This window comes from Bombyx mandarina, chromosome 13, assembly GCF_030267445.1.
Source record: "Bombyx mandarina strain Sakado chromosome 13, ASM3026744v2".
NCBI classification, from domain to species: Eukaryota; Metazoa; Arthropoda; class Insecta; order Lepidoptera; family Bombycidae; genus Bombyx; species Bombyx mandarina.
The window spans coordinates 16712709-16724738 of NC_143220.1; the positions used below are offsets into that span (position 1 = coordinate 16712709).

The 12030-nt window shown below is 36.5% G+C and overlaps 1 protein-coding gene across 2 annotated transcripts in view; it reads left to right on the forward strand.

Moving 5' to 3' along the window:
- Positions 1-12030, forward strand: part of LOC114245269 (uncharacterized) — a 113196-nt gene that overhangs the window by 80300 nt on the left and 20866 nt on the right. For both annotated transcript variants that reach the window (XM_028177374.2, XM_089732434.1), the window contains one exon: positions 9289-9529. In XM_028177374.2, coding sequence (XP_028033175.2) covers positions 9307-9529 — 223 coding nt within the window. In that variant the 5' untranslated portion in view covers positions 9289-9306. The remainder of the gene's footprint in view (positions 1-9288; positions 9530-12030) is intronic.

The following is a 12030-nucleotide window of genomic DNA, read 5'->3' on the forward strand; positions in this document are numbered from 1 at the left end:
TAAGCCGATCCAATGGTATTTGTTATGAAAAAAAAAACGTTATAATATTATGAGAGTGCACGTTTATTTTTGATGGAATTTAATACATAACAAGGCAATTTCCGATACGCTCTAATATGTTTCTGTTATTAGTTAATAAGTACCTAATTAGCAAGAATGAGGTTCGATGTGCAGTAGATAATAATAGGTACTGGTGATAGGAGGTAGGTAGGTGGAGGTGGTAGGGCCTCTTGTGAGTCCGCCCGGGTAGGTACCACCACCCTGCCTATTTCTGCCGTGAAGCAGTAATGCGTTTCGTTTCGAAGGGTGGGGCAGCCGTTGTAACTACCTAGTCAGGTCATAAGTATTGTCACACAGTAAAAACTTTTCTTTTAGAATGCTGGCCACAAAAAAGTTTATTGAATTCGAATTTCGAATTGTTCATGAAAATAAAAATGTATACTTTTAGAATTTTTACTCATTTTTAAATATGGAGTGGACGCTTAAAGAAGATCGTGTTGCAGTTATTGCGTTGCATCGTTGCGGTTACGCGCCAATTCAAATTTTTAACATACTGAAAAATTTTAATATAACCAAAAGATTCGTTTATCGTACCATCAAACGATACAATGAAGACTCTAGTGTAGATGACAGGTCAAGAAGTGGTCGCCCTCGGTCTGTTAGGACTCCAGCAGTGATAAAAGCTGTGAAGGCGCGAATTCAAAGAAATCCCAAACGTAAGCAGAAACTGTTGGCCCTTCAGATGGGGTTAAGCAGAACCACGGTGAAAAGGGTGTTAAATGAAGACTTAGGGCTTCGGACATATCGAAAAAAAACAGGTCATCGTTTGAATGCTCGTCTAATGGACCTGAGACTGAAGAAATGCCGCGCTTTTTTGAAGCGGTCCGCGGGAAAAAAATATCGGGAAATTCTTTTTTCGGATGAAAAAATTTTTACCGTAGAAGAGAGCTACAACAAACAAAATGATAAGGTGTACGCACACAGTAGTGAAGAAGCGAGCAACCGTATTTCGCGTGTCCAACGAGGTCATTTTCCATCCTCGCTCATGGTATGGTTGGGAGTTTCTTATTGGGGCTTAACAGAGGTACATTTTTGTGAGAAAGGTGTAAAAACGAATGCAGTTGTGTATCAAAATACAGTCCTGACGAACCTTGTGGAACCTGTTTCTCATACCATGTTCAATAACAGGCACTGGGTATTCCAACAAGATTCGGCGCCAGCTCATAGAGCGAAGAGCACACAAGACTGGCTGGCGGCGCGTGAAATCGACTTCATCCGGCACGAAGACTGGCCCTCCTCCAGACCAGATTTGAATCCGTTAGATTACAAGATATGGCAACACTTGGAGGAAAAGGCGTCCTCAAAGCCTCATCCCAATTTGGAGTCACTCAAGACATCCTTGATTAAGGCAGCCGCCGATATTGACATGGACCTCGTTCGTGCTGCGATAGAAGACTGGCCGCGCAGATTGAAGGCCTGTATTCAAAATCACGGAGGTTATTTTGAATAAACTTTAGTGTCATAAGAATCTATGTTTTGTTAAGTTCATTTTGGTGTATGAATGGTTACATAATGAATAAACTTGTTTCAATTATTTTACATTAAACATGTGACAGAATTTATGACCTGACTAGGTATACTGAGACCTTAGAATTTAGATTGTATTTGTAAATGTATATGGGCTCCAGTAACCACTTAACAACTATGTGGGCTGTGAGCTCGTCCACCCATGTAAGCAATAAAAAAAGGTAGAACACAAGACAGTCTGCAATACGTGTAATTATCTTTGTTCCTGTTTTTAGTAATGTCTTGCTAGAATATTAAATTAAAATATAAGAGAAAATTACATGATAATGATCTATCTGTCTGACTCTCTAGACTATACTTCTCAGTACATGATCTGTGCAACTATATTAAAATTAATTAATTTTCCGTCCACGGTAAACAATAACTTCCCTTATTTTTTAATAAAAGCTAAAGCATGCATGCGTTTTATGTTAAATCCATTTAGTGAAATGATGGTTAGAAAGAAAACTTTATTGTGATAAGATAAAGCATAAAGCTAAGACCATTATTCTAGCATATCGGTTATGAAATTGCCAAGCGAGAGATAATAATGATCAAAACAATTTAAGGTAAACGTATAATAACTAACAATTTTTGTTAAGTTATTATAAAATAGGTTTATATGTGGGGAGTGTTATTTTTATTACGTTTTTTTCAGTTTGTGTTTTTGAATATTTATTTTGTTTGAGCCTGTTGCAGTGGCAACATTCTACCTAGTCAGGTCATAAATTCTTTCACATGTTTAATGTAAAATAATTGAAACAAGTTTATTCATTATGTAACCATTCATATACCAAAATGAACTTAACAAAACATAGATTCTTATGACACTAAAGTATATTCAAAATGACCTCCGCGATTTTGAATACAGGCCTTCAACCTGCGCGGCTAGTCGTCTATCGCAGCACGAACGAGGTCCATGTCAATATCGGCGGCTGCCTTAATCAAGGATGTCTTGAGTGACTCCAAATTGGGAGGAGGCTTTGGGCACGCCTTTTCCTCCAAGTGTTGCCATATCTTGTAATCTAACGGATTCAAATCTGGACTGGAGGAGGGCCAGTCTTCGTGCTGGATGAAGTCGATTTCGCGCGCCGCCAGCCAGTCTTGTGTGCTCTTCGCTCTATGAGCTGGCGCCGAATCTTGTTGGAATACCCAGTGCCTGTTATTGAACATGGTATGAGAAACAGGTTCCACAAGGTTCGTCAGGACTGTATTTTGATACACAACTGCATTCGTTTTTACACCTTTCTCACAAAAATGTACCTCTGTTAAGCCCCAATAAGAAACTCCCAACCATACCATGAGCGAGGATGGAAAATGACCTCGTTGGACACGCGGAATACGGTTGCTCGCTTCTTCACTACTGTGTGCGTACACCTTATCATTTTGTTTGTTGTAGCTCTCTTCTACGGTAAACATTTTTTCATCCGAAAAAAGAATTTCGCGATATTTTTTTCCCGCGTACCGCTTCAACAAAGCGCGGCATCTCTTCAGTCTCAGGTCCATTAGACGAGCATTCAAACGATGTCCTGTTTTTCTTCGATATGCCCGAAGCCCTAAGTCTTCATTTAACACCCTTTTCACCGTGGTTCTGCTTAACTCCATCAGAAGGGCCAACAGTTTCTGCTTACGTTTGGGATTTCTTTGAATTCGCGCCTTCACAGCTTTTATCACTGCTGGAGTCCTAACAGACCGAGGGCGACCACTTCTTGACCTGTCATCTACACTAGAGTCTTCATTGTATCGTTTGATGGTACGATAAACGAATCTTTTGGATAGATTAAAAATTTTCAGTATGTTAAAAATTTGAATTGGCGCGTAACCGCAACGATGCAACGCAATAACTGTAACACGGTCTTCTTTAAGCGTCCACTCCATATTTAAAAATGAGTAAAATTCTTAAAGTATACATTTTTATTTTCATGAACAATTCGAAATTCGAATTCAATAAACTTTTTTGTGGCCAGCATTCTAAAAGAAAAGTTTTTACTGTGTGACAATACTTATGACCTGACTAGTTATTAGGTTCAGAAAGAGATAGCAGTTTAAGGTTAGAGAGGGTATGAAAAAAGGAAAAAGTTTTAGAAAAACGTGTACGAAGTGATTGTGAAGTAAAATAAAGAATTTCGCTATATTCATCCCGCTTTTACTCATGAACGTTCCTACATATATATAACTCCGTCTATTTTTTCTATTCAGACAAGAACGCTTGACTACTTTGAAGTAGAATCTATACAGGTAGAATTGTAGGTACATAATACGCCCTACCACTACCAAAATTTTAGTGGCTAATTCAATTAGCGGCTATAAAGTATATGTCGGGCCCATCATGGGACTATGGTGGTGGGATAGACCATAATCGATCGACGTTCGGTCGTCCAAACTTGGTCACATAAAGGTCACACAAATTTGTATAAAGTTACACAAAGTGCAGCGTATTCTGCAAACAGGGTTGCAGCATCAGGCTACGAACCCATGCCACACGTGACGAGATTGTCTGATGCCGAACTAAATCGCGGTTAAGCGTTGAAAATTCGATCACGTTGCGAATGGATTGTGTTTCGAAATCTTCTGATATAGATACTCGAATAGTCAATAACTTTTATTCGTTTACAAAATCGATCGAGGTATTTAACATAATAATATGTTAATGTTACGCTGTCTGTCTTTCCTACAAGTTTACTCAACGAAATTTCGACAAGCAATTAGTATTGTTGTTTAGTGTAACTAAATTACCGACTTCTGAGAAAGCCTTTAAATATTTTTGAATAGTGTAATCGGAACTTCGAGTTTCCGTTGGCTTTAACGTGTATCACATCAAACAAAGGGTACAATATCTCACCTTAACGGTAAACGATACAGTTTGAACATCAGATAGAACACATTCAGCTTAAGGGCCAGGGAATCTTACAGAATTATGGTATGTTCGGTAATTAAAATAAGATATAGATAATGAGAAAAGAATATATGAAATCAAGGTGAGCTTAATTTATTATTATAGTTCCTTAATTCATCCGTAATTATAATATCTTGTACTTACCTAGATTATATTAATTCATCCCCCTAAGTCGTAAAAAGTGTTCTAAGTTCTGTTCTCCATACGAGTTGGTGACACTAGCCTGCTGATTGTCTGCCTAATATAGTAATTATTACAACGTGATAATATTCCCAGAAATGTTCACAACACTGCATCTATGGATTCTGTAACCCAATTAGGCTTTTAGCCTTTATCTAAGTTAATAAAGAAAATCTTTTACATATGATTAAAACATACGAAGACACACATAAGTTACTGGAATTAATAAATTGGTTTACCGTTTCTGCAGTTCCTTTTTTTTATTGCATAGATGGATGGACGAGCTCACAGCCCACCTGCTGTTAAGTGGTTACTGGAGCCCATAGACATCCACAACGTAAATGCGCCACCCACCTTGAGATATAAGTTCTAAGGTCTCAGTATAATTACAACGGCTACCCTACCCTTCAAACCGAAACGAATTACTGCTTCACGGCAGAAATAGGCAGGGTGGTGGTACCTACCCGTGCGGACTCACAAGAGGTCCTACCATCAGTAGTACCTTGATATTTTACCAGAGATCAGATTTAAAAGACGAAACATATTGTCTTTAAAAAAGTATTCTTATACATTTTCAGTTTCAACTTTTATTAACGAAGCGTCCTTAAGAGAGATCTCAAGTAAACAATGTTGTTAATGCTTCATATAATGAGGGTAAATAACGAGTAAAAACTGAAACAGACGGGCGTCTGTAAAGGAAGCGGCGTATTTATTAACGCTGCGACACAGCCGGGTAAACAGGGAATCTACTTTATATTAAACCGAGCGGTCCATCAGATGCGCTATTAGCCTGCGTCGACATACAGATCTCGTTAAAACTTATATCGTAGACAGGGCAGTGATTACTCTATTTAGTTTATCAAATAAATTAAAGAAGATTTGTGTTTTATTTTTGTATTCTTTAGGTTGATTTTGCGTTTTGTAATACTTGAAAATTACATTAATGTGAAAAGTGATTGGGATATGTATAAGTTTTGCTAAAACACCTACTGCATTCGTTTAAAGCGTTGACATTTGTTATAATGGCACGAAGCATATTTCAAGAATGACGATCAAAACTTATACCTTAATTGGAGTACTTCTGTAGTACCAGAGCAGATATCATCCCTAGTACTTGCAACTATTGAATTTATAGACAGCTTGTTTTCAAAAATTATTTTACCATGTGCGTAATGAACTCCTCTCTATAGCATTTCCTGAGAGCTATAATGCATTTTTTCAAAGGAGTTTTAAGGAAAGCTATCTATTTATAAGCAGCGGCTTGGCCATTCCCCTGGCTTTGCTAATGGTTGCTTATGCTAATGGTTGCTTATCCTAGTTTTATTGAGTCCCGACACGAGGTCGTATTATTCGCAGATGATACATCTTTATTATTTAAAATTAAACGACAATTACAAGTCTATGACGAAGTGAATGATGCGATTTCGTGTGTGGTTCATTGGTTCCGTATCAATAACCTATTATTGAATAGTAAGAAAACGAAATGTATTAAATTTACTTTAAAATGTATTAGATCATCTTTAAATGTGAGACAAGTAGATAGTAATGTAATTGTTTCTGAGGAATCATTGGAGCTTGTTGAGTCAACCGTATTTCTTGGTATAACAGTGGACTCCAAACTGCAGTGGGGACCTCATATTCATAAATTGGCGAGTAAGCTTAGCTCTGCAGCATACGCAGTAAAAAAAATTAGAATGTTAACAAATGCGGACACGGCTCGTTTAGTTTACTTTAGTTACTTCCACAGTGTCATGTACTATGGCATTTTGCTATGGGGCAATGCGGCCGATGTAGAAATGATATTTATTCTGCAGAAAAGAGCTATACGTGCTATTTATAACATGCACTCAAGGGAATCCCTGAGGGAAAAATTTAAAGAAATTAAAGTTCTCACTATGCCATCCCAGTACATCTTTGAAAATTTGATGTATGTTCGTAAACATATTGAGGAGTTTCCTAAGATGTCGGACATACATAATAGAAATACTAGGAACAAACACAAGCTTGTTGTGCCGATGAGTAGGTTACATAAGATACGAAATTCATTCGGGTGTTTGTCTGTGCGCCTGTACAACAAAATCCCACAAGATGTTCAGAACCTACATATACATAGGTTTAAGAAAACTATTAAAGAACATCTGTGCAATAAAGCTTACTATAAAGTCAATGATTATCTAGAAGATTGCACAAAGTGGGAATGAGTTGCTCGCTCCGGGAATTTCAATATTGTAAAATTGTTATGTTATAATTACTTATTGTAATATGAATATTTAAAAAAAAAAATATTTAAAATAAAAATCTAATATTTAAAAAAAAAAAAAAAAAACATGCCCGCTGAGTTTCTTGCCAATTCTTCTCAGGACGGAGGCTAATTCTTGTGAATTGGCGGTAATTCTTTTGACGTTCAACAAGTATGTACTTTCATTTATGTTGAATAAAACTTTTTTGATTTGATTTGATTTGATTTGATTTGACTTAGATGGGCCGTATGCTCATCTGTGTTCTAAGAAAAGAAAAAAACCCAACTTTTTATAAGGAATAAAGTAGGTAGGTACTTAGCGCGTATTGATTTTTGACTTCCACGATGAAGAAAAACAAGTGTGATTAAATAAAACCTGCATTGTAATGATTTTATGAACTTTTTAATGGAAAATGTACTTATTTAAATTTCCAAGTTTCATTGATTTCATTAAATTAAAATCTGTGCAAACTTCTTAAGATTCCGAGGTGTCAGTAATAAAATAGGTGAAAAGTCGTTAATAATATGCTCAGTGACACGGACAAATAATAAATTCGTACGAAAAAGAAACGTAACAAGCTAACTTTGAACAAAATTTGTAATATTCATAAGCTGTGAACACAGCAGAAAGTATTCCTGTCCAAAAGTTTGTTCAAACATATTTTTTTATTAAATTTCTGTTGTCTAAATTGTTTCTATGTCTATGGAATGTCGGCGAATCTCTAATGAAACCGCCTCTGTTTATTCTGCCGATACGAAATGAGAAATGAGTGCAGTAAACCTTAACAATTGCTCGTACCGCACTCGGGGTCTCATGTTTCATGTAATTAAAATTATTAATTAATTTCTGATTAAATAATTAACGAATGTCCAGGAATCACGAGAATATAATGTATTCCATAAAATATGTTTTTCGCTTCCTGAATAATTCATTAAGTAAATTTAAAGCAGATACAAATATTCTCCAAAATACGAAACTCATACAATTCAATAGTCTATAAATAAGTTAATTTAAGTATAGAACAGAACTTTTGCACTGAAAATGCCCTTAATATTATCAAAAATAAATAATAGTTTAAAAAAACTAACAAAATACGCTTTTATAGAAATCCAACTAAAAAATAGATTTTTTTTTAAATAAATTTGATGTTGAATTATTGAATTTGATAAATTTGAATTTTTGATTTCTATAAAAGCGCATTTTGTTAGTTTCTTTAATCTATTATTTATTTTTTAGTCGAATTTTAATTTTTCCGTTATTTTTTTTTACATTTTTTTAAATTTTGGATTTCATCGGTTCTTAATAAGTATACCAGATTTCGAGTTAATCCGACGTTTTGAAGGGGGTCAAAATCATGTTCAAAGATTCCGTTACAAACATACATACGTCTGAAGCTAATAAAAGTGTATTAAAAATAGTAGCTACTGTAGCGCAGATGGGAGATAGTGGCATAAGGCAATAGAGCATATTAAGCTTCTAGTAAATAGTATAAAGATTGAGTACAAAGTTTGAGGCGGGAACGCAGAGCGAGCGGCGTCGCGGCACAATCCTATGGATTAGTACCGTAACACGCACGCCGTTTGCTCCTGCCAACTTCCTATTTATGTCGGTTCGCTTAACAAACGACTTGTAGGCTCTTTATTACAGTTGTTCTTTTCAGCTCACGAGCTTGTTACCGGCGATCGGTTCATTGTATTTGTTATCGGCAATACCGTCAACAAATAGCGTTTGTTTGTGATACATTTTGTTAGACGTGGCATGAAAATTGTTTTTATAATACGAAACAGGAAATATGAGAATAAAGGTTATAAAGTTTATGGAAAATTTTACAATTCGGAAAATAGTACTTGAGAAAAATTATATTTAGGTTTTATAACGGAAAATTGTGTGTAGTGATCATAGAAAATATTTCAAAATATGTTTTTATTTTTTATTGCTTAGATGGGTAGACGAGCTCACAGCCCACCTGGTTAAGTGGTTACTGGAGCCCATAGACATCCACAACGTAAATGCGCCACCCACTTTGAGATATAAGTTCTAAGGTCTCAAGTATAGTTACAACGGCTGCCCCACCCTACAAACCGAAACGCATTACTGCTTCACGGCAGAAATAGGTAGGGTGGTGGTACCCATCCGCGCGGACTCACAAGAGGTCCTACCACCAGTAATTACGCAAATTATAATTTTGCGGGTTTGATTTTTATTACACGATGTTATTCCTTCACCGTGGAAGTCAATCGTGAACATTTGTTAAGTACGTATTTAATTAGAAAAATTGGTACCCGCCTGCGGGATTCGAACACCGTTGCATCGCTATATACGAATGCGCCGGACGTCCTATCCTTTAGGCCACGACGACTTCCAAAAATCCGATGTTACAACAAAATTGTGATCTGTTTGTTACAGATGTGCTAACATAATGGCATGAGCACAACAATGGAGCGGCCAGGGCGACGCACGAAGACTGGCTCACTGAGCGGTTTATCGGGCGGAGTGCCAAGCTCGTGCGGCGTGCGGCGCCAGCGGTCGCTCGAGTGGGGCGGTGACCGCTACAGCAGTAGTGACGAGGACCGCCCGCCGCAGCCGCCGCCGCTCGCAGACAGAGTCTTCGCTTCGCTTTTAGCACAGGCCACGCAACAGTTTGACGGTAAATAGTCTATATAGAAACAACATTACAAAAAAAAATCTTTAGGCCTTTTTACATTTTGTAGGCAGCGGCTTGGCTCTGCCCCTGGCATTGCTGTAGTCCATGGGCGATGGTAACCACTCACCATCAGGTGGGCCGTATGCTCGTCTGCCTACAAGGGCGATAAAAAATAAATAAATAAAACACGTCTATCTCTGCGTATGTAGTATATTGTAGATGTCTATGGGCTTCAGTAACCACTTAACACCAGGTGGGGTGTGAGCTCGTCCACCCATCTAAGTAATAAAAAAAAGCATTAGGTTTAAGCAAATCTAGTACTAATTTCAATCGTGTATTAACTATAAATCTTGAATTACCGTTTGGTCGTATTATTCAAATGCTTTAGTTTTAAAAGCGCTTATAAAATCGTATGATCACAAAATGTATTTCATTTTATAAGCACATGATTATTGAAAACAATTAGCATACTGTAGTTATAGAAAGAAAAGTTCAATATGAAAATGCAAGTATTAACAGAAATAAACCTTCGCCTTTAAAACGATTTGTCGTAGATGTAGCTCTACGCTCTACGGCGTAGCGGTATTGGCGACAAAGTTATTTGCCGAGTGACATGGTCGAAGGTCCACATTGTGTCTTAACAAGTGGCATCATTAGTGGCACTCTGAGGAGGGGTATGTAAGGGGAGGGGGGACCAATTGATGGGGGAGCACCCTGCGGTGAGGCAAACTTTACACGCAATCCCTACGTAGCTTTGGCCGTCTGTGCCTTGATGAACTCATAGAGAATGCATAATTTCACGGGATTCAGGATTGCTTTTCGTTAACCCCATAAATATGCATTAGGAAAATATTTTATTAAACATTTACTTTCACTATAAATTTGGGAAAATTTTACATGAAGATTTGTAGTAATAAATGAAATTTGTTTTCCAAAATATACGTTAATGTGTCTCGTTAAGGATAAATTGAAAATGTGCCAAAATTTATCTGAAAAATCACATGTCACATTTTTTTTTGCGTAAACACGAATTTGTTCAAACAGCAAATCCATACATACACAGTCGTAGGATGTGTGATTAAGCAAACAAATGATTTTCATTAAATGCATTCCACTTACATTCGAGTAGAGTTTTGTATTTTCTCGGCATGCACAAAGTATATCTAGCATTCAACGAGGCAATATTATCATAAAGGCTCGTGTTATTGCGCCACAGATATTGCTCGCTTAGTTTTCTTTGCCTCACTCCATATTATAACAACAATAGCGTTATCTTTCGTCCTGTGAACCGTTTCTAAGTAGCTCTATTAGACGCATCCGTTTTATCCTCCGACCACGGCCCCTTGTTCAGTTCATCCTTTTATTTCTGTCTCTTACGTAGGCTTTTGTTTGTTTTGTTGAGGGATCTTTTTCATTCACTTTCAAACGTTTATTAATTTTTCTAAAAGGATATTGGAAATGTTAATAGACAGTCTGATTGGAGAAGTGGCATCTTATCTTAATGCCTTTATTTGTGTAGACATACGAAAGAAGAACACTCAAATCCTGTAGGTAATATTTCTGTAACAAAGACATTAACTCGGACAAGGGTCTTTAATCACTATATTCATGTAATATCTTTTTAGTACGAATATTACGAGAGAGACGAGTATGAAAGAGATAGAATTTTGAATATATTTCACTTCCCAAAATAATGGAATGTATTCTAAAGCCGAAACTCCATAGTCAAGTTATTGTTTGAGATATTATTTCTAAAGTATACTTTGGATGAACTACTTTGTATCGTTATCTTGTTTTTAGTTTCCTCTAACGATATCTTAGTTATTTATTAACGTTAAAGTCGTAAAAAATCGGGACATGCCATGTGTCAACTGTGAATGATAAAGTAAAATATACCTATAATTATCATTAAAATCAGCTTAAGTGCCCTTCTCTTTATGTTTATGTTTCATGTTGAATGCTATTGATAACAGCTACATTGTTGAGTATTTTTAGCATCAATCCATTGGAATTTTCAATACACAGAAGCGATTCGGATATTTCAGATGTTTTCATGTTTTCATCATGTGAATTCTGGGGTATTTTAATGGGCGATTTGCGGTATGTTTTTTATTGATTATTTCGTTGTGTAAGTACGACAGATATATCATTTAATTAAGTGGACATAAGTCACTTCAACGGGTCATGATGAAGCTATTAGAAATTATGAAGAAACTATGCTCTTCATTCCAAATAAAAGAGTAAATTACCGAAGATAGCAGAGGGAAGGTAATTTTAAAGTTTGTTAGTACAAAGAATAAATTTTCTCTGAAAATGCACTCCAAGGACATACATCCAATAGGTGTAAAAAGGTACAATTTGTCCCATTTCGACATTCTCCTAGAAGAACACGTGGGTGAGTATTTTCGGTGAAGTTATAACACTGTGATGTTAATAGTTATGTACATATGCGCCCATAGACATCTACAACGTAAGTTCCACTGCCCAGCTTGAGACATGAGTTC